General features: G+C 42.7%; 1 protein-coding gene across 2 annotated transcripts; it reads right to left on the bottom strand.

Moving 5' to 3' along the window:
- Nucleotides 1–69: 69 nt before the first annotated feature.
- On the bottom strand, nt 70–27,851 carry RIF1 (replication timing regulatory factor 1). 2 transcript variants are annotated; one of them, XM_032113883.1, is made up of 35 exons: nt 27,688–27,851; nt 26,333–26,411; nt 25,491–25,587; nt 23,929–24,059; nt 23,409–23,503; nt 21,556–21,745; nt 20,772–20,864; nt 20,548–20,686; nt 19,472–19,623; nt 18,705–18,825; nt 17,298–17,471; nt 16,925–17,035; nt 16,622–16,684; nt 15,837–15,937; nt 15,523–15,609; nt 14,763–14,836; nt 14,462–14,642; nt 13,354–13,461; nt 12,931–13,080; nt 11,539–11,638; nt 10,607–10,871; nt 9,536–9,578; nt 9,050–9,252; nt 8,776–8,875; nt 8,285–8,428; nt 7,809–7,951; nt 7,005–7,094; nt 6,872–6,926; nt 3,494–6,238; nt 2,934–3,065; nt 2,574–2,651; nt 2,364–2,479; nt 1,917–2,070; nt 1,540–1,648; nt 70–1,251 (listed from the first exon to the last, which is right to left on the bottom strand). In XM_032113883.1, exons 1-35 carry the CDS (start codon nt 27,813–27,815, stop codon nt 1,031–1,033), a joined length of 6,972 nt encoding a protein of 2,323 aa, XP_031969774.1. In that variant the 5' UTR covers nt 27,816–27,851; the 3' UTR covers nt 70–1,030. The 2 variants fall into 2 exon arrangements, with proteins under 2 accessions (XP_031969774.1, XP_031969775.1); XM_032113884.1 differs by lacking the exon at nt 2,574–2,651.
- Between the last annotated feature and the right edge of the window lie 126 nt (nt 27,852–27,977).

The following is a 27,977-nucleotide window of genomic DNA, read 5'->3' as shown; positions in this document are numbered from 1 at the left end:
TCCACATGTGAGAGGAAGCTGAAGAGAGAAAAAAAGCCAGAACCACCAAACCACAAAGCCATGAACAAGTTTGGGAACTATTTGCTCTTTTATTTGCCCATGTAAAAGTTCTAAAACCACCTGCAGCAGTTCATTTCAATAAACATCCATCTGGATAGCTACAGTACAATATATACAGATCAGAATTCCAGAGGAAAACCTGGGAATTCTGGATGAAGGTCTCCAAGAAGCAGCAATGCAGTCCATGCAATTAGAACTCCATAAATTATTACCCAACATCTGCTGTGAGTCTGTACACAATATACAAAGAGCTCTTGTCCAATCCATCCATTTCCTCATGGAAAAAAGTCTTTCCACAAGGAGAACTGCTGCCAGCAAAGGACATGGGTCAAAGCCTGGGAGGCTTTGCAGTCTTTCTCCTGTACAAGCACATTTGCTTAGAACTCCTTAGTCTGAGTCGTACAAAAATACATGGAAAAATAGATCCAGTACAAATCCCAGGCTCCTGCTGTAAGGAATTAAGCCCAGCTTACCTCACGTGTGCTGTCAAAGTCTCAGCAGCTCCAAAGGAAGCAGCTGGGGCAGGAGGGGAGCAGAGCTGCCAGCTCCAGCTCTTACCCCACAGCAAGAGTTTGCAGCAGTAAGAACACTTTGGATTTGAAAAAATAATTTAATTACTCTGTTGGTTTGGTTTTCACAGTCTTTGCTATTGCACAGCTTTGTCAGGTTTTCTTTCACTGCCTGAAAGAAAGATGCATAGCAATCCAATACAAACACCTCTGCCAGGGAGGAAACAGTCCCACAGATCAGGGGGGAAAAACAACCAACCAAAAAAAAAAAAAATCTCCAAAAGAGAAAAAACAAACAAACAACCAAAAAGAAAAAAAAAAAAGAATGACTTTATGGAGGTGTTTAAAAAAATCTCCTATAGCACAAAATGCAGAATTTAAGGAGTAACTGAGCAGTAAGGAAAACAAGTGGGGGGAAAAGTGTTGGAACAAACTCCTCCTTACTGAGCTGTGGGCAGCAGCTACTCGGGGCCCTCGTGGGGAGGGGACTGCCAGCGGGACTGCAGGTTCCTCAGGATGCACGAGGCCATCCCTGCCAGCTTCTCCTGCATCTCAAACAGCTGCCTGCCAGAATATCCATGGAGATCTTCGGAGCTCAGCTGAGCAGCCAGAGCCTGGATCTGCCCCAGGAGATCTGCCGGGGGCTGCTCGCTGCTGTTGGTGGTGGCTGCGTCGACCAAATCTGTAAGGAGGGAAAGGAGAGAAGTGGAGGAAAATCCAGCAGAATTCCAGCTGCTTTTGTACAAAGTAACATCCTCAAGCAGCCTACAAAGTATTTATTCCACGGGACCCAGCAAAGGCAGTCCATGCTACCCTTCCTTAGGGTGAGTTTTGCTGGGTTTGATCATGATTGTAACAATAAAACTAAACTCAAAATAAAAATAAAAGGATGAGGTGTTCCCACCAGGAGAGAATGAAGACAAGACAGAAGAACCCTCCAAGTCCCAAGCAAAAAGCCACCAGCAGGTACCTGCTGCAAGTTTTTCCTCATCTCCACAGAGAGATTTCTCCTCCACATTATTTCCAGGCTTTTCAGCATCTTCAGGCACTGTGCTTTCCTCCAACACTCGAGATTTCACCTGGGCATATTTTGGGGAGAGAAAACATTTTCGAAGTGAAAAAACTCATTAAATTACATGGTGAGATATATTTTAGCCTCATAATCCAATCACTATTCCTGTTAATAATAATAATTTAACCAGCTCATCTGTATCTTGAATTTGTGGTACTGAGACAAGCAGGGATTAGGTTTCAAAGTGTTACTTTTCATGACAGAAAAAACACATAGTTCCTCCTGCAGTTAATTACATCAGTATTGGCTTCGTGGGTGCTAAAATTCAATTTTACCTGTTGCTCGTGGTATCCTTTCAGAGCTCTTTTGACATTGGAGACTTTGGGAGAGCGGATGGGGAGAGTTTTGATTTCCAAAGCTGTCAGAGTGCTCAGGTCTCCCACGGTCTTGATGTTCTTGGCTCGGATGAGCTGCCCCAGGCCCCTGGCACTGCAGCAGGGGAGGGAAAATGGGTTATTGGCAGAGAATCAGGGAATATCCCGAGCTGGAAGGGACCCACAGGATCATCAATCCAACTCCTGGCCCTGCACAAAGTCTCCATCCCTGGGGAGCTTTTCAGTCTTCAAAAAAGTACCTGAAGAATTCCAGAAGAGTCAAGTCTCTCCCTCACCAAACCAACCCTACTCTTTTTAAAGAATTCTGGTTAAAATTCTGGTTTTGTAGGTTCAGTAAGAATTCGGTTTCTACTGAAATGCCACCTTCAAAAGCAACAAGCCACTCACCAGATGTTGGATGTGATCTGAGGTAAAATGACATCCACAGGAGCTTTGCAGCCAGCCAAGGCAGGATACACAAATTCCGAAGGGCATGGCAGAGATTCCTTGGCCATTTCTGTGATCTGGGATAACACAGGGGAAGTATTAAATTAACTGTCACACACTGAATAGAGTGAAAAAAAATAGAAGAGAAACATGAACCAAAGCACTTCTTACTAAACACTTCTTTGAGCTCTTAAATTTAAGGGTACGAGATCCTGGGGACAGAAATCCTTTGGTTGGAGTGGTAATGTGCTGGATAGAAAAAGAGGAAAAAAATATCTCAGGGTGGTAGGAATTCAGTTAAAAGTAGGAATTCAGTTAATAGTTAGATTTTAGCTGCTGAAACCTCAGAGTTCACTTGAGTTCAGAGTAACAGAACGAGTCAGGCTAAAGCAGTTTTGATTTTTACACTTCTGATCCTCATCTCTTACAACTGTGTGTAACTGACTACAGACATGCACTAAAACCATGCTACTCATGTAAATACATGAATGCTTGGGACACACAAAATATTGTAACAGAATTTCCCCTGACCTGCATGTTAGAGAGGGTTTTAAGACTTCTGGAAGAGGGTGAGGAATGGGATCTGATGACAGGACTCCTCCTGTCGATGTCATCTGCCAGGCCCTCCTGAAAAATGGGATTTGCAAAGGAGACTCGGCGGATCTGAGGAGGAGAGAAGGAGGTTTTAGAGTGGGAACTGAACCCAGCACAGCCTGGTGAAGTCTGAGGAGACAAAAAAATTCAGTTTGGAATCACTGAAGTTCTTGAACGATACAGGAAATATTTCGGCCAAGGACAGACTGGAAGGACTCCCAAAGGAATCTCTACATGCACGTGGATGACCCTGAGGATGCTGATCCTGGCTTTGCAGTGATCCAGGGAGAACAGACTCTGGTGTTCTGTTTCAAAATAAAACCCCTCACCCAACCCCTCACAATGCAAATCTGTCAGTGCTGGCACATTCCAAACCCGAACATCCCCTTTTCTCTAAGGCTACTCACAGTGGAAACCAGTAATTCAATGTATCTGGAACAATTACAGTTACCCCATCCCAGTTCTGAACCCAGTATCACGCAATTCCCACTGGATACCTTATTAGCAGGTGACAGGGAGTCATCCTCCTGGTTCCTTTTGACCCCTCTCTTCAGAATGCTGGTGGATGGGGAGGCTGAGGGGGACCACGTGCAGCGAGCCTGGAGGCTGGTGGGGCTTTCAGTCACCTGCACTGAGGGGTCCCCTTCCACCTTCAGAGGGGAATCCACACTCATATTTTCCAAGGCCACGTTTTCAGCCACTTTTATTTCAGTTTCCAACGGTTCCTCCTTCACCTCTTCATCTGCAACACCACAAGTTTCTCCTGCAGTGTTCTCAGCTTCTCCTTTATCCTCCTGATTTCCCTCTAGCTCCTTCATCTCTTTTTCCTCAGGTTTGCTGTCAGCATTCAGTTCCTGGGGCACCTCTTCGAGTTGTCCATTTTCATTTATTTCTTCCTTTTCTGCAGCTGCTGGTTCTTCCCCTTGGTCCCGTGAGTCCAGGCAGCTCTCCCTGGGCTCTCCTGGAGCACTCTCAGGCAGAACCTGTTCTGTTTCCTCCTTCAGCTCAGCAGGTTCCTTTATTTCCTCTATGGAGTCAGTGGTTTCACCTGCTGAACCCTCTGGATTCTCCTCCACCACCACACTGCTGCCCTGCAGGTTATCCACAGAAATTCCCTGGCTTTCCATGCTGAAGGTGCTGGGTTCCTTGGGAGGGTGCAATGGAGTGCTCATTGCACAAGGAGCCAGGGCCAAGCTCTCCTCCAAATCTGAGTGACCAGAAACATTCACAGGTGTCTCAACTGGGGTGGTCTGGGGCTCCTCCAGCTCAGTTTTCTCCTTTTTTAATTCCATGAACTTGAATTCAGTCACCTGCTGCTTTGGCTTTTTAAAGCAGCAATCACAGCTCTTGATTTTTTTCACCCTTTTGCTTCTCTTGCTTGGACACTCAGGGCTTTGCAGAGAGGAGGGCTCAGCACCCGAAACACTTGCTGCTGGTGCACAGTCCCCTGTGCTGGTTTGCTTCTCCTCCTGCTGGTTTTCCTCTGCTGCTCTCCCATCCTGGTCAGACACACAGGAGCTGCTCAGTGACTCCATGGAAGCATCACCCTTGTTTTGCTCCAGGCTGGTGTCCTGAAGAGCACTGGGACTCTCAGAGCTGCCAGACCCTACAGCTTTTCCAGCAGCTGCAGGAATTACCTGGATTTCCAGGCCACCTGGTTCAGCTGTCACTGCAGCACCTGTGCTGACCTCAGGTTCATCTTTAGTTGCTTCCAGTGAATTCTTAGTTTCATTCCCTTGGGGAGACACCTCAAGGCTCTGGCTCCCTGGCTGTCCCTCTTTCACTTTACCCTCAAGAGAATTGCTTCTACTCCTCACTTTTATGTGTTTTTTCTTCTTCGTGCTGCCCTCCTTGGCCTCAGAGCTGTCAGCCTCGGAGTTTTCTATGCTGGAGAGCAAACCTTGGGAAGATCTCCTGGTGTGGTACCGTGGGCGCTCCACCACCTTCTGCCCTGCTGTGCTGAGGCTGGCCTGAGCTTCCCCCTCAGCCCTGGGGGAATCCTCTGCCCTCCTGCCACCTCTGCTCCCATCCTCATCCAGGCCCCGGGAAGCAGGAGAGTCCTTGGAGCTCCAGTCCTCTGCCACTCTCTCAGGCTGGCTGCCCTCTTTTGTGATTTCTGTTGTTTTCCCAGGAATTCCTTTCTGCTTTTGGGATCCATCACCTTTACCCTGTGACAGCTTCTTCTGCCCAGCCTTCTCCTCCTCTTTCCTCCTGTCTCTCTTTGGGAGCCCATCCTCCTTCTCCTGGCTCCCTGAGGAGCTCTCCACAGTCTCTGAGCGTCTCCTGGAGGAACGCCGGAGCTGCTTCTGGTGAGGGGACACCTGTGGCACCTGGCTGTCATCCCCTGGGGCCTGCTCAGAGCAGCTGGTGGTGTCTGGGGGGGTGTTCTCCTTCGAGTCCATGTCCAGTGCCTGGGCCTTTTCCACTTCTGCGATTGTATCCTCGGCTTTTTTGATGTCTGCTTCCGCGGAGTGCAGAGCCTGGGACTGGCTCAGGAGGACATGCTCCACGTCCTCCCCTGCAAAGCACAGCTCAGCACTGCTTTCCAGGCTGTCAGAGGCCAGGGACTCCTCTGACCTGCTCAGGAGCTTGGATTTGTTCCCTTGCAGCTCCATTCTGCTCTGCCGGCGCGTCACCCTGCGGATCGCCGTAACCCCCGCGTCAGCCTCGGGAGTTGGAGGGTTTTTATTTTCCTCTCCAGATTTCTCTGCTTTAGCACTGGCCTTGCTGCCACTGGTGTTTTCCTGTGCCCCAGCAGCACTCCCAGAGAGCTCTAACACAGAGTTCAGTGGGGCTGGGCTGAAGGGCCTGTTCTCTGCAGCCCCGAATTTCTCCAGGGTGATGAAGGACTGGCGCCGGCTCACGGGCTGGGGGGTGCCAGAGATGATGTCGCTGGAAGCTGAGCTGTTGCTGACATTTGAGGTGTTCTCCTTCCCTGCCGAGGCCTCCTGAGAAGCTGCTTCCTCAGAACTTGTGTCTAGGCCCTCTCCAATGGATGTTTCCTCTGGAATCATCTCAGCTGTCTCATTTTTGGACTCCTCCTCGCTGTTGCTGACATTTGAGGTGCTCTCCTTCCCCGCTGAGGCCTCCTCGGAAGCTGCTTCCATAGCACTTGTCTCCAATCCCTCTCCAACTGATGTTTCCTCTGGGATCATCTCAGCTGTCTCATTTTTGGACTCGCCCTTGTTGTTGCAGGCTGGGCTCTCCTCTGACTGACATCCTTCACTCCCTGCGTTTTCCTCCTGTCCCAAAAATATAAACAGCAAAATATTTGTCCTAGGAATATAATGAAATAGTTGTACTTGTCCTGTGAACAGAATATTCAAATACAATTCTGGTGTAGCAGAAAACAACACACCCACAAGGCTTTTCTAACCACCCTTCCTTCAAATTATTTATTATCTGCTGGTAGTTATAAAAGACACTTTTTTTAAAAAACCATTTAATCCCAAAACAAAGAACTCCAAAAAATGTGTTAAGTTTTGCCAGAGATATGAATAAACTTGCTACTAACCCAGTTTTTATTAAAAGCTTGTATTTTACCCAGTCTGACTGGCACTACAGTCAGCACAGCAGTTGTTCAGCCAGTTCCTCCCCAAAAGGAATTTAGGATTTAATGGTTTTTACGCCAATAAAATATTGTGACAGCACAGGCACATGAGTGATCAGAAACTGCTCACATAAATCCTCCCATTTTGAAATCAAATACCCAGTGACTGGGCCTGCCAGGTATAAATGATAGAAAGCAGAACACAGCACTGCAATGGTGTGAAATTTCCTCTCACCTGGTGCTGAGAATGGAAAAAAGTCACAAAAAAGTCACGTTGTGGTAGAAACTCTGGTACCTTAATCACCATCAGACAATGGGAAATTACCTGAGGTTGGTTTGCAGTGTCTTCTTTGGCATTTTCTACTGAAGGTGGTACTTCCCTAAAAGAGAATGACTGGAATCAGCGTTGGTGCAAAAGGAGACACCTGCAGGGACCAGAACTGGGCACTTTTACTTACAAAGAATCTTCCTGGCTCTGAGTGTACTGGGAAAATGAGGTGGTATCCTGTGATGCATCCAAGTTGTTGTACATGGCAGGAATATCAACTCTGGAACAAAATCAGGAATGGGATGTCAGACTCTTCTTTGAAATTCATTATCTCTGTATTTTAAGGCCACTATTTTCAGCTGCATTAAATCTTTATTTTTGGGGAATAAAAGCTGTGATTGGGATCCCACTGAAAAAGAATTCGTCAACACCTGACTACCCAAACCAGAGGAGTTCCAGCCACACAAGTCCTGCTCACACTGCTTTTGATGCCTAAGCACAAAAACCACTCCAATATTATTTTCTCACATTAAAAAGAGGATCATTCTAAAGATCCCTTTGCAATTAAGATGAGTCTGGGAATATCCTAACTCCTGACATGCTGCTGGCTCAAGATTTTTCTTTACATTTAGGAGTCCTTTCCTCAGATTGTTTTACCCAATCCTTTCATTTCCATGATTTATGAAAAATGACACCTTTTATTTCACACTGCAAGTGAGTCACGAAGTAAAAATCTAAACCCCAAATTCTCAAACTCCAAACAGACTAGAGAGAGTGTATTTGATCAAAATAGGAAACACAATTGCAAGAATAATTTGGTTGCTTCAAAACAGCAAAGCAAGGAACTCTCTTAGCTTTAAACTTAGTAACTCTTATGGAAGAACAAGACTCAATTACCTGTGGTAGTTGTGAGAAACAGGCACTGAAGTTAAGTCAAGCTCAGCTACCCAATGAATGACATTTCACATTAAGTTTAAAACAGTAACAGACAGACCTCTTTGACCTTAGCACTTCTTTTTGATGTTCTGTCAATATTCTTGGTTTTGTTTCGGGAGGAATAAACACAAAATCAACAGATTTCTCCTCTTCCAGAAGCGTCTCACTTGTAGTCTTAGGAGATGAAAATTCTAGTTTCAACTGCAGAAAGATAAAAAACCCAAACCCTGGGTTAGGAACAAGAGAGGAACTGAAAATCAGGAATTCCCGAAGGAACAGATCCTGTGAGGGATTTGCCAACCCCAAAACCCACCAAGACCCGAATCTGTCACAACCTCCAGCCAGAGTGAGGGCTGAGGTTTTTATCTCCCATCCTCCCACCCAGCCTGACCCCTCCCCAAAACTTGGAATATTAAATCAGAGTGTGATGGGCAGCTGAAGTTGCAAAAGAAGTATTTCAGCATCCCCAAACTCAGGATTTTGTCCTGAAGATCCTGGATTTGGTTCCAGGGCACCTCTCTGGGAACACTCCACCTTTGCAGGTGTTGCTTGCACGTTGCTGGACTTGTCTTTGCCATCATTTTTTGGTTCACTCGTCTGCGTCAATATCGAATCTCGTTTCTGTCCCACCTTCACCTCCATTCCACTGATCTTTGCATCCAGCTGGGAATTCTCCATCTATTCAAATAAAAACACAACCAATGCACTGTGTGAAGAAACTCCAAGCTCACAAAACCCACCCTGTGTTAATTTCTAGAATAAAACCATCCCTCATTCCCAAATCTCCTCTAAATTATGTAGAGGACAACTTAAAAAATTAATTATTTCAAATAAATTCACAGAACCCAAAATTTGCAATGCAGGAAGTGCTAAGAACCATCTGAGTCTTCTGACTAACCCAGCACAGTTTATCATTCTAAACATGAAGCCAGTGCAGGTCAATCATATTAAAAATCCCAAGTGACTTTTCACTCCCTGCTGAGCAATTCCCATGAAATCCCTGTTGGGGTCAACAAAATATTTACCGTGTCAGAGAAGGGGCCACTGCACTCCTCAGACATCTCAATGCTTTCAAAACCAGGCAGCAGCAGAGGGATTTTCTTTTTGGCTTGGCTTAACACAGATCTGCTCAACAACAACAACAACAAATTATATTTATGGGAGGGGGGAAAAGGTGCAGAAGAAGAGCAGCAGCTTGGAACAAAAAGATCCCCCAGCTTGCACAAGGACTCAGAATGATACAAGACAACTTGAGAGCTCTTCCTGGAAAGATATAAATAATAAAAACCTGTTTCTTACTTTAATTCCTCGGGGTAAGTCAGAGAGGAGGTCTTGGCAAAGGTGGAGTTCCAGAGCTGGGCACACTGGTGGCGGATCTGTTTGTTCCTGTGCTGGAAGCCCACGCAGAGCACGGGGCAGAGCTGCTGCAGGAGCTCAGTGTCACAGGAGCCCGGGCAGTGACACTGCAGGCACTGCAGGATCTCTGCCAGCAGCTTCTCAAGCTCAGGGAGAACAAAAAACAGGGGGTTTTTAATCTAACTTTTCATACAAAGTTTGCAATATTTGAATTTAAAGCTTATTTAAAAGTTTTTTATTATAAACAACTTGGAATGTCACAGCACATAAAAGTCCAAGAGCTGATTGCTCCTCCCCTCAAAAATAAAGAATTTAAAAATTAAATCTCTACCCTCATCACATTTTGTATTTTTTTTAATACAAGAGGAATGGCAGAACTCTCGTGTCCCCCATTTTCCCCAAGCCCAGTGATTTCTGTAGCAAATTTACCTTGCTGTTAAGGTTGCTGTAGACTTTGGGTACCTCAGGGAGCCTGCCAAAACAAATGAAATGAATTCCTATTTTGCTGTTTCATTTATCCCAAGCACCAAAATTTCACACATCATCCATTCAAGCACTGCAAACTTGTTTTAGTGAGCAACTTGATGGAATCACTTTGTGAAATGAGCCTCAGTTGGGGGATTAAACAATTTCCTGATGGAGTTTCCCAGATTATCCTATCAATTCCATGGATATGCTGACTTTAGGAGAAATTAAAGCAAATGTCAGTAGTAATTAGTACAAATTTAGAATTAAAGCTTTAACTTTTAATTGCCTTCTTAATGCTCTCCCCAAACACATTTCCCAGCCCCCATAAATATTTGCATTAAAAAGCTGAAATATTTGCTTTAAAATACTGAAGCACCACTAAGCAATTCCATAAACTGAGCAATTCCAGAGAAATAAATACATTCCATATACATAAATCCTTAGGTACAATTATCCAGAAAAATGTGAGGAAACTGCATTCAGTAACTCATTTTATACACCTGTGTCCTCCAAGCTGAACAGGTTCCCAAATTTTTATTTGCTCTCACATGTGTTCCTTCAAAAATATTTATCCAACTTCTCCTTTTTCTAAATCTTAAAAAAATGATGCTCAGAGAAGAAAAAAAACAACAACTTTTCCATTTTCACGAATAAATCCAAGGAAAACTATGCTCAAGAAAAAAGCACCAAGCCAAGTTTTTCTCAGTATTTCCTTCTGCTTAAAAATGAAAAATTATGATTTGAGGGTGCATCAAGTAATTATCATTTATTTCCTAGAAAATTATATGCAGTGCCCACTAGAAAATAAATTTCTATTAATAAGTATCTTCCCTCCAAGGAAAATTCCCAGCAGGTGGAAACCAAACCTTTCAGCCTTGCAGAGATACCAACACAGTCCCTCTGAAGAGATAAAAATGTGAAATATGGAGCTTTTTTGAAGCCCTGCAAACCCCCGAGCTCCATCCCACAACAACTACAGAGCACCCAGAGTATTCCCCACGCCAAAATCCCACCCAGCCTTCCAATACTCACTTGGTTTTTTCATAGAACACTGCCAAGGGCTTGGAAAAAATGGCAAACGTGGTGCCAATGAGTGAAGGCAGCGAGATGTGGCTGATGATGGTGTGGAGAGCAGCCAGGAGGGAAGGTCCCACGGAAATCAGGGATTCTGAATGGGTTTCTTTGGAGCTGAACTCATGGAAAGAGTTCAGGAGCATCAGCAGGAGCTTGAAGAGAGAGGCAAGCTTGCCAAGGGGCTCCTTTTTCTTCTTAGCCCAATCTGTGGGTGTCTGGGGAGCTAATATTCAAAAATTCAGTTAAAAAATCCATTTTTTCCTTAACCAACATGCCTGACAATAAAACACAGCTGAACACTGAGTCTGCACGAGAGGCAGAACTTCGATCCCCAAACTAAATCTATCTATAAATAGTTTAAGAATTTATTTAACAAATTAAAGACATTCTTAATGCATAATTTTATCTGATTTCTATTCTTCTCATTTATATTTACGGCTGGTCAGACTCTGCTTTTAAGGTTTTAATGCCTACTTGAAAAGAAACAGCAACCACTCCTCAGATACCACCTGATACACAAATTCTGGAACACTGAACAGGAGGGAAGGAGAAATATAAATTTTTATTAGTTTATTTATTTGGAAGTGAAGTTTACATTATGTTTTTCCTCATTAGCATTTCCAATTAAAGCATTTCATTCCTTCAGTAGCCCAACACTACATTTTACTACTTTAACAAATTCCCATGAAGCAGAAAAATTTTAATTACCTTTTTACTGAATTATGCTTTTTTGGAAATTATTTCTTCAGCTTTAGCAGTTTTAAGTGGGAATAGGAAACAAAACAAAGAATATTTTATGCACAATGACCCTTTGTCTTCTGCTATACTCTAATTTTTAAGCAACTCTTGAAGCCACACACAGAAACCCCCAAATCCAAGTGTTTCCTTACATCTAGTTTTTGGCTGGAATTTAGTTCCATAGGGTGCAAAGTTGATGCAGTCCACCATGACTGACACAAGGTGGGTGAGGCCTTCCAGCATGAAAAACATCTGAGGAGGAAACAGAGATCATCAGAAACAGAAATCAACCAGCAGAAACAAAAAACCAACCCTCAGAAACAAAAAACCCATCCTCAGCAGAGCTCAAAAGAGAAAAACTACAGAAAAAACCACATTGGATGTTCAGGACAGCAAAGAAATAATTTTTAATTAAAGGTGGATGAAATTGTTCTGCATGATCAGGTCAGACTGATAAAATTCCATTTTCAGTACACACATTTAAACTGCTAAGGATGAGCTTCCCATTCTAATAAATAAGATATAAATACAGTGTCTAAAGCAGCAAACAGTGACAGGCAGCTGGGAGGTCAGATTTAAGATACATCAATTAAATTAAGTTTCAAGGGTCACTGTGTGCTCAAAGACAAAGCCTGGTTGCCAGAAAAGCCTTTACAGGCACAACAATTAAGTTGCCATTACAGTCAAAGCACAATTAATTTTTAGTGCATGAAGATGATCAAAATTAATTTTTTTCTCCCTCAATCCATCCAAATCCTCCTAAATAAGGCCAAACTTGCTTTATAAGGAACACTGATACTGTGAGCTAAAAAGAAGTTTCAATATAACTTCACACTGAACTCTTAAACTGTTCAAGTTTTGCCTGTTTAGTAATTACTGATTTTTGAAAGTGATGTTTATCAGCAGCAGTATCCAAGGTAAGTTATAATGATGCAATCCTCTAATTCCAGGTTTTCAAATCTCTTTTTTTTCTCTTGTTTCTTTCACAGTGTTTTTTCATGAATGAACTTTAAGCATGAAGGATTTTATATCCCAAAGTTAATGTTAAACCCCTTCCCCTTGTGGTGTAGGTCTGGGAACAGGCAATTCCAGTAACAAGAGGCTGATTCTTTCAAAATCTCTCTCTTGTATACAGCTTTAGAAGTAAAATCCTTAAATTTCAGTGTACAAGGCTGATGGTTCCATGTTTCTCCTCCTTCCTAATTGCAGTGCCTGGGTTTGTGGTATTTGTTAATCCCACCTATAAACACATTTCACCTGCACAAATCCCATTTACCACCATGATGACACTCATTAATCACTATTATTAATTAGTCAAAAGACAAATCTAAAGTCTGCTTAACTATTTGAATATTTAAAGCTTTATAATTAATTTTACTCCCTTCTTTCATTTCTCTACCAACTCCTGTCAGCAAAAAGAATTCTTAAAGCTTAAAGTCTCACCCAAACCACCCCACGCTACAGAAATCACTCCGTTAGAATTTACAACACGTTCTCATATATCATTTAGAAGAGATCTGCTAAATTGTATGTTTTATACTCACTACTGGAGTTTCACCTTCTAGCCCAGATATTATTTTGGCACAAATTTCTTCACAGCACAGGTTTTCTTCTGCTGTTGCAACTAGAGCAGCACAGCGAGCAAAAGCTCGGTACAGGTCTGACCACGTGCGCAACAAGGATTTCAAAGTTGGCTGTCACAGAGAAAGAGAGAAAAAGCTCATAGATATCAATATCTGTGCATAGAGAAAAGTTGATTTATGTTTTCTTCTTCTGTCAAAAGCCAGGTCATTCTTTAGGGTTTTAAGTTGGAGGTTTAGGGTTTTAAATCTGTGGTGCAGTGTAGGTACGCCATGGTAGCGAAGTCAGCTCTGAGAGTTCAGAGATTTTATAAACCCCACATTGTTCTTAATTAATTTTATGCATTTGGTGGGATTAATTTTATATAAATTAATTTTATGCATTACCTGTGGGAATCCCTGAGCAGGGAAGATGTGGGATACTGGCAGCAACAAAGCACTGTACACAGCACTGAAGTTGTGCTCCAAGGCATCCCCCTGGTTCACCTCGTTAGTCTGCAACAAGAAGAGTTTTCTGATTAATGAAGCTGCAAAATTGGGATGACGAGTAAGGCTGCTCCTGATTCACTGTAATAAGCACAGCTTGAAATCAGATATTCTGTTCAAGAGTTCAAGAGGATCCTGCTACCAAAGGATAAAAAGCTCTGTTTCTAAATGCCAAAGTAACTTCATTCCAAGAATAAAACCCATCTGTTAGGAAAGGCCTCAGGTACTCCCACTTCCTTCAGCTGCAGTGATGACAACACTTAGAGAATCATGGAATGGTTTGGGCTGGAAGGGATCTTAAAGCCCATCTCATTCCAACCCCTGCCCATCTCATTCCACACCTTCCACTACCCCAGGGTGCTCCAAGCCCCAATGTCCAACCCGGCCTTGGACACTTCCAGGGATCCAGGGGCAGCCACAGCTGCTCTGGGAATTCCAGCCCAGCCCCTCCCCACCCTCCCAGCCAGGAATTCCTTCCCAATATCCCATCCATCGCTGCCCTCTGGCAGTGGGAAGCCATTCCCTGTGTCTGTCACTACATGACACTGTAGTCACAGCACCTAAAACGTTCTTCATAAATTCTATGAATTTTAGGTCTAATGACTAATGAGGATTAATTAGTTCAGCAACTCCTACATCACAGCCAATGTATTTCTAGTAAATAAGCTGCAAAACCTCTTAAATATTACAGTTTATATGGTTCTCATTACACTAAAGACATCTAACATGAGTAAAACTCTGGTCTAATTACATCCTGAACACCCCAATCTGGGATTTATTTTATTTTCACACCAAGCAAACAAACCCATGGTCTTTAATAGTTAACAGCTTCTGGAGGGAAGCTTTCCATGTTTTTTAACAGCAGGATTATGCCAAGCTATCTGATTTCACTATCACTTCAAGACACATAATTCCTAAAAAACCATTAAGATAAATGCTCAGCACAAAGTTCTCCTGTGGGCTTCTGGGGTGGGGAAGAGAACCAAAAAGCCACTGATTAATTAATTACCTGATTAATCCACTCAGTCAGAGGATTAACAACAATACTCCACATTCTCCAGAGGTGCTCCTTGTTCCCCACCTGCTTTGCACTCTGGTCAATGACACAGATCACAGACTCACTGAAAGCCAGGGCCGAGGTGGGCCCAGACAGGACATAACCCACCAGAGTTTCCAGAATCACAAAGAATCTGGGGAAGGAAATTCCACAGGTAAGAGATTTTTTTTTTTTCCCCAGCTGAAATCAGAGGAAAAAACAACTTGTGTGGTATTTTCTAAGGGATGCTTAATATCCACAAGGCTCCACGTACCTCTCATCTGTCACACAGCATTCCAAGAGGTTATTATGGAAAGGCAGCTGGATTAAGAACAAAGCTGGAGTTCCCTTGGAAGAGAAATTTAAAAGGTTCAAACAGCACTGATCACATGAAATAGGTGCCTCACTTACACAAGTAAGTATAAACTCTATTTAATTCTGAGTCAGAAATTCACAATTATTAGAAGTTGTCAAAAATTATCAATTCAAAATCAAAATGAGAGGGGAAAGCTGGAAACCTGAAGCTGCTGCCAGATCCTGGGATTTGCTGATTTCCAGGCTGCAGCAAGAGATCTTTTGGATGACTTCTGCTCAAATCTACCACAAATATTTCATGTTTGCTAGTGTTAAAGAGTATTTAACAAAATGTATTTAATATCTGCCAATTAAAACTTCCAACTAGGAGCACACTCCTTCCTACTCAGTCTGCTCCTCTCCAAACAAACATTCCCCCAAATTCAGCATCATTTCAGCCTTTTTTCCACAGGGTTATTTTTGTGATTATTTTCTAAATATTTTATTATCTGTTCCTCCCCTCTGATGCAGCACAGGGAACACAGCACATGATATTCACTAATGAGTATCAGCCCTTTTTCTGCAGCAATTTCAGGGTTCAGTTCATTAATTAGAGACAGTTAAATTACTCCTCAGAAGTGAGGCCTGGAAACAAAGTCTGCATTCTGGAACATGAAATAATTTCACTTCCTAATACATTTTTTAGCATAAATAAAATCCCAGAATTAATTCAGACTTACATTTAAAAGATCCATATCAGCAACCTGATAAGCTGGTGATCCCAATACTTTTGGAGGCAACTCCTTGACAGTGATGTCAATGAGGGACTAAGTAGGGGAAAAGAAAAAAAAAAAATACATGTAAATACATTTTTTCTGAGGGTTTAAATATTTTAAGCAACACCACAAATAAAAGCAAAATTCAAACAATTCCCTTCAGTAAAAACAAATAAAAATTCCATCAAGAAGGTCTCCAAACTGTTTTTTGAAGCATAAGAGAAGCATGTACCCAATTCTGCTGCTAAATCTGAAAATGTTTTTAAGGAAAAACTTACCAGTATTTTCTGCACAGGAAGAGAATTTGATCTCACAGTGTTTTTTAAGGCCTGGAGTAACATGGTCAGTATTTCTGAGCCTTGCTTTTCTTTCTTGTTTCCTGGAATAAAGAACATTTCCAGTCAGAGCAGAACAAAGCAATGGCCACTGAGCATCATTAGAACTTCTAGTGCAAGAGCAAAAAAATTCTGGGTATATTTGTAAACATTTACCAAATACTTCAGAGATTCAGGTGCCAATTCTGCTCATAACATAACTGAAATTCCAAAGTTTAAATAAAAACCTCAAAGTTTAATTAGTAAATGGAAACACCTTTGTTTCATTAAGGACTTAAATTTTGATACACTTCAAGTTGTGGAATTTTGTATTCATCCCAAGAACACCTCTTCATTTGCAGTTAGATTTTCAATACAGAAGTTTTCATTATTAAGAATATTCTGGACTCTCAAAGCCTTTTGGATAAAGGACATTTTTTAAATAGGAAACAACTTTTACACATCTGCAGACAGTACAGTTTACTAAGAAGAAAAATGAAGGATGCAGAAAAAAAGGCACCAGAGTCAAAAACCTTGAGTAATCCACTAAATGTTTCCATTCCTCAATACTAAAGACCTGAGGTGGGGTTGTTTTCCTTTTGAAATTGCTTTAAAATAAAACAAAATTATTGATTCAGACTAAATCCAAGCAATGAAGCATCAACAATTTATGGTCCAGTTAAAAAAAAAAAACCAAAACGCCTCTGACTGGTGAGAAATGACAAATTAAAGAAAATGCCACTTTTTACCTGCTTCAATTGCTGTTTTTACATATCCATTTATGTCCTTCCAGATAACATTCAGCAAACAATCTGCAAGGTAACAATGGATTTATTCAGTTTGCAATAAAAACATTCCACAAAATTGCAGCTAAAACCCAAACTGTGTTAAAGGACAGATTGTGATTTAGGCCAAACTCAAGTCTGCAATGCAAGTCAGACCAGTTCTACTTCATGTAACATCAGGACATTACACAAAGTGCTGATTTCTCACGTTTCCCTTGCCCCCTTGATTTCCCAGGAAATATTTCAATTGCATCACTGAGTTCTTACCAGGAACTTCTTTTCCAACTGCAATAAAGCCATCCTGAACAGCATTTATCAGAGTGCTGGCATGCTTACAAAAAAAAGAAGGGCTACTGATCAGTGGGTACTGGAGAGGCTCTACAAGAACAAAAAAACATATTCCATAAACTTGTTACTTTGCTGTTTACTGGGAAAATAAGCCTAAAAAATAATCAAGTGTATGTGTACTTACAGCATTTAACATGAAAACAACTTATCTTAAAGAGGATTTATTAAACCATCTTTTATTTTTATTAAACAGTTTTAAATGTTTAAAACATTTCAATAGACAAAATGGGAGATAATGCAAATATTTTTAAATATAAATAAATAAATAAATAAATAAATAAACCTCATATACCTAAACTAAGAACCAGTTTGTTTTGCTTAGCAAAATCCACAACGTGTGGTCCCATGAGGAAGTGGAGCAGCATTTCAATTCCCAGGAGCTGGATGGAAGGGAACAGCACCACTCCTGCTGTGCTGGTGTTCAGGGCCATCCTGGGCGTGCCTGGGCTCACAAACGGGAAAGGACCTGAGGGAGGGACAAAAGTCACAGTTCCTCACAATTCCAGAGAAAGGGAACATCCACCAGCCCCAAATCTCCCAGGAAAAGGACAAGTCATTGAGCAGTGCTGCCTGAAAGGCACCTCTGGCAGCCAGGTATCTCAGATAAGTGGAGTTTGCCATCACAGCCACACCCAGGTGTTTTCAAAGTATAAATTATCTGCCCAAAACTGCAAACTCTGGGACACCAAACTTTATGTTGGCCACACAGATCTCCATGGAAGCTGTGGTTACGTGGTCACTGAACTCTTGTTGTGTGACTCTGCTGCTACAGAACAGTTTCCACTGGAAATTGTCACCTGGAGCACAAATTGAAGAGGCCTTGGCAAAACATTTTGACTAATTCAGTTGTGATCTCACAGGACTAAGATGAACCTTTTAAAGAAGGGAACACAGGAAACTCCCCACATCCAGGACATCACTGAGGCTCCTAATTACTAGGAGTAATTACTAGGAGGTAGTCTAGAGTGGCACAAGTCATGGATGCCAAGCTTGCAGAAAGGGAAGAAAAAGCAGGAGTCCCTCATTGGCTATTTAGAAATAAAGCTCAAATAGATGTGGTTTCACGTGTATTTAAAGTATTAAAATTACTGATGGATCATCATCACTGGGTAGGTTTAGATGGGGTATTGGGAAGCAATTCCTGGCTGTCAGGGTGGGAAGGCCCCGGCACAGGTTCCCCATCCCTGGCAGTGCCCAAGGCCAGGCTGGATGGGGCTTGGAGCACCCTGGGGTAGTGGAAGGTGTCCCTGCCCAGGGCAGGGGGTGGATTGGGATGAGCTTTAAGCTCCCTTTCACCCCAAACCATTCCAAGATTTTATTCTATTCAGGCAGAAACTAAAAATGCTGCAGAAACTAAAAATGCTACAGAAATAAAAGGACATATATAAAAATAGCACATATATGAAAAAATAAATTTCAACCCAAAGTTCCTTTGCAACAGAGAACACAATTCAGGACATTAAAACTGGTCCTCACACTGTGATTGGCACAACTTTTTAAACTTTAAATACTGACTGGAACAGCCTCGTTTTACCCAGTATAAATCAGTACCTCTGAGCCCTGCAGCAACCATGCAGGAAAAGCACTGTTCTCAAGAATGGTAATTATAAATGAAAAAGCACGAACACCATAAACAGAACAGACAAGTCTCTGCATCTGAAATGCAGCTGGAAATGCCAACAGGTTGATGTTTCAATACCTGATTTCTGCCCAGGGGTTGCTGAGCCCAAGCTGGGGTTGCTTGGCAGGCGTGAGGGCGTTCCTGGGAATGCAGCAGCAGGATCCACACTCAGGGTGCTTTGGATTAATGGGATACAAACCTGCAGAGAGATCCCAGCTCAGGGCAAACAGCTACAACACATGCAAGCCATAAACCACACATTTCAAATATCACAGACTGGGCTGTTCACAAATCAAGAGTTTCTGGGTATTTATAATGAATTAGAAATGTCTAATTAAACAAAAATTCCTGTTAGATGCAGTACAGTTGGATCATCCTAAGAAAATACTTTTCCCTCCCTTTACTCCTATCTTGAAGATTAATTTAATGAAATCCAGGTGCTGGATTCCACTTACAATGTGACTAGAAATGAAACACCTGGGTCATTTTTCTTTCTATCTTCCTCAGCATTTATGGTCTTTTCCTCAGTTTTCCTACGGCAGCCTTTTCCAAGCACACCCTTTCTTGGTGAAAGGACAAACCAGCCCTTATTTAACACGTTGATAATCCCTGATGGCACTCAGGGGAGATTTTCAGAGATGCTCACAGGACATTCCCACAGGCTCTCCAATATTTTGGGAATGCAAATCCCAAATATTCCTTCAGTACAATCTGTAAGTCACATGAGTGAAAACTGGTTCCCTGAGGCAGTTTGTATTTCAGTAACAAACCAGACGAGGATGAAGCAGGGACTGAGCTGCACCCCCCATCCAGGCTGAGGGATCAGGGCTGCTCTCAGCTGTTACCTGTTCAAAGTTTGAAGGCAGGTGAGGTCCCAGTCTCACCAGTAAATACCACCACACCTCCAGTTTGGTCAGTGCCAGAGCCTCTGTCCTCACATGGATGGAGCTCAGGGGCTGCATCAGCAGTTTCAGCCTTTTAGCACTGCACAGGATGTCTGGGAGACCAAAGAGGTGCATTTTAAGCAATATAAATAATTAAATCACAGGACAGCAACATTTGATTAAACCATTATGCTTTTTTCTAATATATTTTAGCTTCCAATTCAATTACTGGCAATCTGCAAAACTCAAACACAGCAGCCTTTCAGACTGTCTTACTGCTCTAATTATTATCTAGAATAACTCTGGAAAAATCAAGTCTTTCTTTTCAATACCAAGACTCAAATGAAATTTTCTGAATTCCAACCTGAGCCTGCTTGAGCAGGGAGGTCAGGCCAGGTGACCCAACCTGACCCATTTTGGGATTCTGTGATGAACAGGAAGAAATTCCCTCCTGCTCGCTCTGTTAGCTCCCATCTGCCCCAGGAAAAGGAAAACCAAACAGTTTTCCTTTCAGAACACTGAGCAGCACAACCAAGGTAAAAAATATTGCTCTGACACAAGCTAGACGTAAAACTTGTCCAGATCTAGGTTAGACCTTTAAAACAACTTTTTTTAACACTTCTGGAATCCTGAAGCATTGCCCTTGTCCAGTTGACCCACACCATCCGAAATAAAATATACAGAATGTTTTATTCTCCATTTCATTGCTGTTTGGATCAATTAAAGCATTACAAAACACGATTTACTAATTTTATTCTATTTCTACCAGCCTCAGCAGAACAATTAGGATAGAACAAATGGTCTAACTATCACCTTGCCTTAAAAAGAAAACAAAACAAGGAAAAAAAAACAACGAAGAAAGCCAAACCTTGAATTTTATCTGTTTCTACACACCATGTGTATGTACACACCAACATTATGTGCACACCCAGTGGTATCTACCAGAGCACTGACCACTAACACAGTATTTTTTTCCAGTTATGTATTAAAGCAGGCAAAACAATTCAGGTTAATTTTTATTTCTTTTTTAAATCTACCTGGATTTAGAGCAAAATTATCAATGAGGCTCTTCCATGCAATGAAGGCAATTTTCTTCACCACTGGGGAGCCACTGCGGAATCCCAGCTCCTCCAGCTGCAGCAGGGAGTTGATGAAGCTGCCACTGCGATGCAGAGTCTGAGGAGGAAGAAATTGAGAATTAAGAGATTTCTGCTGGTAAAAAACTCCTTTTCTACAGATTCTTGGCTGCCTTTCTGCTTACCTTTCCAAGCAATCTCACAAACAGGGGCCACAGTTTTAACACAAAGGTCTCGTTTTTTGTAGAAAACAATTTCTGAAGTTCGGAAATTAATTTCTGCAGACAGAAAGAAACAGAATTTCTACAAGAAATATATTTAAAATATTCTAAAAACTATACACTCATACCAATGTCTAGGGACACAACCAACCTGTTTCTACATCAGAAGGATTTCACTCTGTACCACAGAGCATTTGCTACCACCTGATTCTCTTTTCAGTTGAAATTTATGGTTGTTATTCTGATGGTAGCAACCAACAAATCAAAATCCATTTCCTAAAATGTTTGCATTTCCTGCAACTCTAAAATCAAAACACACTCTGACCCCAAACACCACCTTGCTTGTTTGGGTTTTCTGGTTTTTCAGCAGGGAAAAAGGCAAAATAAAGAAGCCAAGCAAGTCCATAGTCCTGGAAGTGCAGGGGAACATGAAAAGCTTCACCAACACCACCAAGGGGCTGCTGCTGAACAGGATGGGGAATCTGAATGGACAATGCTGAGTATCCTTTGCTTTCTTGCCTCCATCTCCACTCTCAGGCCTCCCAATTCTGTCTCCTACCCAGGCACCACCGTTTTGCAGTGGTCCTGTACTTAACACTGCTATTAAAGGAATTTTTCCATTAAAACCTCTGCCATCAAGAAGCTGCTGGCAATGCACAGGAACTCAAATCAATGCCCCCCACCCACCCAACCCCCCCAGTTCCTCCTGCTGCTGCCTCTGGCCCAAAGGCCCAGCACTGCCACTCACTGTGGTCATCAGGTGCTCGGTGACAGCTGCCACCTCCTGCTGCTTCTGCAGGAGCAGTGGCATTCCCATCTCCAGGGCAGTGGCACCTCTTAACTGCACTTTGTGAGCTGAGTGGACAACCAGAGGGATGATCAGCTTTGCCCACCTCACAGCCTCTTCTCCCATCTGGGCTGGAGTTTGCTCCATTAAGCTGGATCCAGAAAAAAACAACAAACCCCAAAAATAGGGATTACAGATCAGCAAGACTGCTCAGGCACTCAAAATTATCTTTCTATCATTAATAAATCCTCTAATTCAATATGTGATTTTATAGGAAACCATTCCAAACTTTTAAATCAACTGTATTTTGACATTTTATTAAAAACTGCAAAGCTCAGGTGTTATTTCAGATAAACCTCTCCAAAAGAACAATAAACTGACTTTAGAGCTGTCCTTTCTGTTTCATCACAACAATTTGGGCAACGGAGCTGAGAGCCTGACAGGAATGCACCAGGAATGCCCACAGAAAGTCTGCACAGCAGCCATCCCTGGGTGTTCCCAGCAGCCCAGACAGCTCCTCCACAGCTGGGAACAACTCCCACCTGTTTTGGGAACATCTCAAGCCAGGTCTGCACAGACTCCATGAACACTGGCCTGGTCAGAGCTCTGATTTTATCCTCCTATTCCTGAGCTGTTGGAGCACACCATGACAAACAATTACGGATTTTTCTACCATCCCACACACACCAAAAAACCTGGCAGAAATGGGAATACCTGGCATATATTCAAACCAGCCTGTATCTAGAAATCCTGGAACTTTGTCAAGTGTCCCCTTTGACCCAGCAAAGTCACAGCCCCATCCCTACAGTTTATGGAGAATTTGCTGTACACTAAGGAAAATTGCTGCCTTTCAAGTCATTTTATTAAAGCCAGTGCACTTTCTAAAAGCACTCTTTAAAAGAACTATTTCACTTTCACGTAGATTTGCAGCTCAAACCAGATGCCAGAAGTTGAGGAGCATACTTAAACAAGAGTAAAGCTACAAGCTCAACATATTTACAAAGATAAAATTTGAATATTCTAGTTCTGCTGACCAAAACAATGTGCTCACAGTGACAGTCCTAAAAAGTCACCTTTGGAGTTAGACAGGAATCGCAACAGTGTTATGGGAAACACTGCACTAAAATGTGTTGCCAAGGGGATATTTTTAAATAAACCCCCAAATAATGGCAGAGAATTTCTCAACCAGGCAGGTTCTGGAAACAAAATGAACACGACTTGGGAAGCACAGGTGAGACTTGGGAAATAATTCCTAAAAAGCCATTAAAAATGAAAGCAAGGCTTTCCTCTGAATATTGTCTGATTTCTGCATCAGAATGGTTATGTCATTATTAAGGTGATCTTTTGCAGTTATAATGCACAAGTGGTGCACAGTGCAGCTGCTCCCACGCACTGCCCAGCAGTTCCCCAGTTCCCATCTGGGCACGATGCCATATTCCGTGGAATATCCCCTGCTCACTTGGGATCAGCTGTCCCAGCTGTGTCCCCTCCCAGCTCCTGTGTCCCCACTGGTGGGGTGAGAAGCTGCCAAGACCTTGATTTAAAGCAAACACTGCTCAGCAGTAACTAAAACACAAACTAATGTTGTGTGATCAACATTATTCCCATCCCAAACCCAAACCACAGCACTCAGCAATCACCTCTAGCCCAGTCAAAACCAGGACAACACTGGAGGAAAACAATCTTTAACATATTAAACAACTCAAGGAGCATTAAAATTTTTTTTCTTTAGCATATTTAGTGCCACTAAGGTTTTGTACGAAGAGTTTCCCCCTCAAATTAAGGATGACAAGTGAATACTGCAGAGCACTCACCGTATAATAACATTAAGTGCTTCATATTCAACCACAACAGACTGAACATCTCCTTTAGTCAGGATTGTTTCCAGGGTCGAGAGAATACTGGACACCTGAGGAAACAAGAGAAGAGCAGAGTGAGCAGCTAGATACAAATAATTCCATGAGGAGCTGCAATTAGGGCATTTCATTTTTCATTGTGTTTGGATTACGCCAGGTCTCGTTTTAAACTGCAATATTCATAACCTTTCTCCTCTGTGCTGTTTCACTGCTTTCTAATACAACTGCTCACACTGCAGCTTTCTCCCTCAAGGAAAGCAATAATTACTGGCTCAGGTTTTCCAAGAATTCATACTTGGCTGTCAGATTTGATGGGAAATAGCCTTCAGATTCAAAAGCTACTGAGTGGAGAGCGACCAAGGATTTGCCTTGGCCACCAAAAAAAAAAGAGAAGAAACTCACCTCTTTTTAAACAATTTCTTAAGCCTCCTCTCTGTGAGAAATGAGGCGCCAGAAAATGAAAAATGAAGAAACTCACCTCCTTTTTCACAATTTCTGGAGGAAATGCCTGCTTAGAGATGACCCAAAGTGCCCGAGTGCGAGTGTTTTTGTCTGAGGATTTCACAGCAACGCTGTTCACTGCTGACAGCAGGTCCTGGATTTCAGTGGCTGAAAGCAGAACACACAAACCCTCAAATCCTGTTCATTACAGGCCAGGTCATTCTGCTCACTTAACATTGCCCAGGGTCCATTGTCTTCAGCATTACTTTGGAGCACTTTCGCTCCCAATTAAGTAGCCAAAAAGCTGAAAATATATTAATATATAAATACTAGTACTGTTGTACATCTGGATTACCTTTATAAGAATCCATAAAATTAGAAGACAACTTTAGTTAAATACACCAGAACTACAGAATAAGTATTTAATTCTTGAAAACTTCTTGGATTTTAAGTGAATTTAGCAGCGCTTTGGTCAATCTCACTGCTACATTGACATAAATTCACACTAGGGCCTACAAAAGGTTTTATTATTACAGGTGGTAAAATTGTAGCTTATTACATAAAAATTAACGAGGTTAATATAAAACTTACATCCAGCTAGGAACACAGATGGAGAAATCATGAGTTCCTTTAAAATTCAAGGCTAATAAAGTCTGATTTACTACAAATCTGCACTTTGTGGGTGAACGATCTCACAATCAGAGAAATGTAAGGACACATTCACTCTTCTCCCCAGTCAAATGTACACACAAAGGTACAGGAGCTGCTTGTCCTCCCTCCCTCCCCATTGTTTTCAGGGCTTTGTGGTTCCTGGAGCCTGACATTCTCTAACAAAATTATAATTTATCAACAGATTAAAAAAATGAGTTACGGGAGGAAAAAAAAGACACCACATAGACATTATTAGAGATGCCTCATTCTCACAGGGAATCAGGGGAAATTTTGAATAATAGGAAAGCAGAAGACACTGAAAAAATGGAGTAGGAGAACCAAAAGAACCAGTTTCAAACAGGAAAAATGCCCTCTCCCCTGTTACCAAAACCCTGTGGTTTTACCTTGAGACAAAGCCTCAAGTTTTTAGCAACAAAACCTTTGTGGAAAGGGATTTAGTACTTTCTAGGAATGCAGGTCATAAGATTTTGGATTACTTTAGATTAATTTGAAATATTTTGGGCTGGACTAGATGACCTTTAATGGTCTCTTCCAACTCAAACCACTCAATGGTTTGATGGAACCACCAGAAATCTCCAAGTAAAAGCTGGAACACATGGAAAAGCACTACTGTGCACCCCCAAACCCTAAAAATAGGCTCTTCACTCTTTTCCCACGTGAACATTTCTTTTTCATCACTAATTCCACACAACTAATTATTGTACTAATTGCTACCAAAGCATTTAATGAAACTAGGAGTTAGTACAACAGAATCAGTGTGAGAGCATGAAAAAGTATCACCAGACTTGTGTACAAGATGTAATTAATGAACTGATCATACTGCTCATATAAAAGACAAAACCTGGTCAAAATTAAAATAAATGCCAAGATAGGCATAAAGAAAGAACTCTGATGTATATATTTATACTCACAGGTTGCTTTGCTTACCAGATAATTCAGCTGTGTTATTTGAATTAAAAGTGCAGAATCCCAAGGCCTGCAATGCTGCATTACTGAGCTCCAAGTTTGGACTAGAAATGTGTGCCTGCAAAAAAAAAAAAAAAAACCCAAACCCACAGAACCTCAGGTTAGAAAAGTACCTGAGAAATACTGAGTTTATTGTCTGAACACCAACACTGCTGGGAAGCTGACAAAAGCAAACACTTGGTGAAAAATGCACCCATGTAGGAAATCCTCCCTGAATTCCATACACGGCAAATCAATAAAACACTCTGAGGTACTGAAAGCATTTTTGCTCTCAGTAATTCAGACATCTTTACTGAAGTAAATCCTAAACATCCCAAGTTCTCCACCTTGGCTATGTATGTTATGTTCTATCACTTGACCCTCCAATTGTTTTTAAACTTCTAAAACAAAAGGGAACAATGGCTAAAAACAATCTTTACATTAATCCTTAAAAAAACCTTGATGCTTACTGCATATTCTGAATTCAAAAGTGTTTCTAAGGCAGCTATCTCTTCTGGCTGGAAGATTAGATTTGACCGTGCAATACTGCCTGAACACACCCAAGACCCTGCATTTTATTTTTTCTTGCAGTAATTCCTCATCACAGGGAAGATCTATTTTGCCAAAAACCCCTTTCCTACTCTATCACTACCCCGCATTCCTATTAAAAATTGGACTCCATGATCTAGGATGTCTTTCCCAACCTTAATGAATCTGTGACTCTACAAATGAATTCAAATCTGTTTTTCAATGCCCACTGACCTTGTCCACCAAAATACATCTTTGTTCATTGAAGTGTAGAGAACTGACTGGAAAAACCATACCTTAAACACCTTGCAGAGTTGAGGGAAGTGTTTCCTGACATCTGCGGCGAATGCTTTGCCTCCTTCACCAGTCAAGCGACTGTAAGGAGAGGAAGGGAAAACAAACAACATTTACAGGTTAAACACTTTGTAACTGACTTAACATTCAATTTCTCACACACAGCGGTGAGCTTTCTTGAAAGAAATTGACACAACACTGAAGGAGCTAAAGAGCAAAAACGCCACCACATGGTCTGACCCAGCAGCAAAATCCTGTGTTAGAGCACAAAGTGAGCAATGAGTCGTTTTCTGCTTACAGAACATCTACACAAACATTAAGGGCTTTCACTTTTTGGTCAGCTTCTAGAAAACATTAACAGCTAACAGGCAAGCTTTAAATGACTGCTGAAAATGGGATAAACAGAAACACAGGAGCTGAAAAAGCACATTCCTTATAAGCAGTTCCAGAATGCAGGCTCCCCACTGCAGGAAAATCCTTGTTTGACAACCAGCAAGGATGACTTTGCACATATGTGAGGAACATCCCTGCAGGAGAGCCGTAATTACCCCATAAAACGTAAATTATCAGTTTCTTACAGCAAAACCCAAACCGTGCTAACTTCAGTCATCCAGGACAACCTGAGAAACCTGTTGCTGCTTAATACTTACATCAGGACTTTTTTTGCTGTCAGTTATTTCTAGAAACCTGTAAAATCTGGCATCTGAGTAGCTACAGCTTTAAAAGCCACTGCAGAACTAAGGGCAGGAACTCAAGGGAGACACGGAGAGTAAGAGATCGTGCCTTTGCACATGATAAAATCGGAACGATGCACGTACAGGCACAACCTCATGGGCAAGAAGCACCTTCCAGAAAGAAATGCAATTAAAACAAGGCACGATCGCTCCGAAACCCGAAAAACACAACTAAAAACTTCACTCTTCCAAACATAAAGCTGCAACGCAGTTCCTTTTTTTTGTCATTAAAAGAAAGTTATTATTTCCCAACATTCCTTCAGCCACCTCTGATGATTCCCCAAGAAATCCAGGAGGGGAGAAAGGCTCTGGGATGCGCAGACCCTACAGCGATGCACTCCTTCCTCCCTCCTCTTCCTCTCCTTCCCTCACTCCTCCCTCCCTTCCCTTTTCCTTCCTCCTCTCCCTCCCCCCAGACCCGCGTGTCTCCCGCGGTCTCCCCCGCGGCCACGCCGTCCCCAGCCCTGCCTCCCTGATCCCAGCCGGGGCAGCACCTCCCCGCTCCGATCGCCCTCCCGGCTCTCCCCCTTCCCACGCCCGGCCCGGCCCGGCCGGCCCGAGCCCTCAGGCCGCCCGCTCCCCTCCCCTCCCCTCCGGCAGCGTGCGCGTCCCCCCGCGCTCACCTGACGATGGTGAGGTGCGCGTCCGTCAGCTCTCCCGGCGGGGCGGCGGGGTCGCCCAGGGTGTGGAGCAGCGGGCCGAGGCTGGAGCCGGCGCCGGGCGCGGCGGGATCGGGGCCGGGAGCGCTCATGGCGCTGCCGCCTCCCCCCAGCGCGGCCGCCCCTCAGCGCCGCGCGCCTCCCGCGCTAAGATGGCGGCGCGCGCGCGGGCCCGGCGGCGCGCGGGTCCGGGCCAATGGGAGCGCGGCCCGGAGATTCCCGCGCCCCGCGGCAGCCCCGCCCCCCGCCGCTGA

This window comes from Corvus moneduloides, chromosome 7 (assembly GCF_009650955.1).
Source record: "Corvus moneduloides isolate bCorMon1 chromosome 7, bCorMon1.pri, whole genome shotgun sequence".
Lineage (NCBI taxonomy): Eukaryota > Metazoa > Chordata > Aves > Passeriformes > Corvidae > Corvus > Corvus moneduloides.
This window is presented reverse-complemented; position numbering and strand designations above follow the sequence as displayed.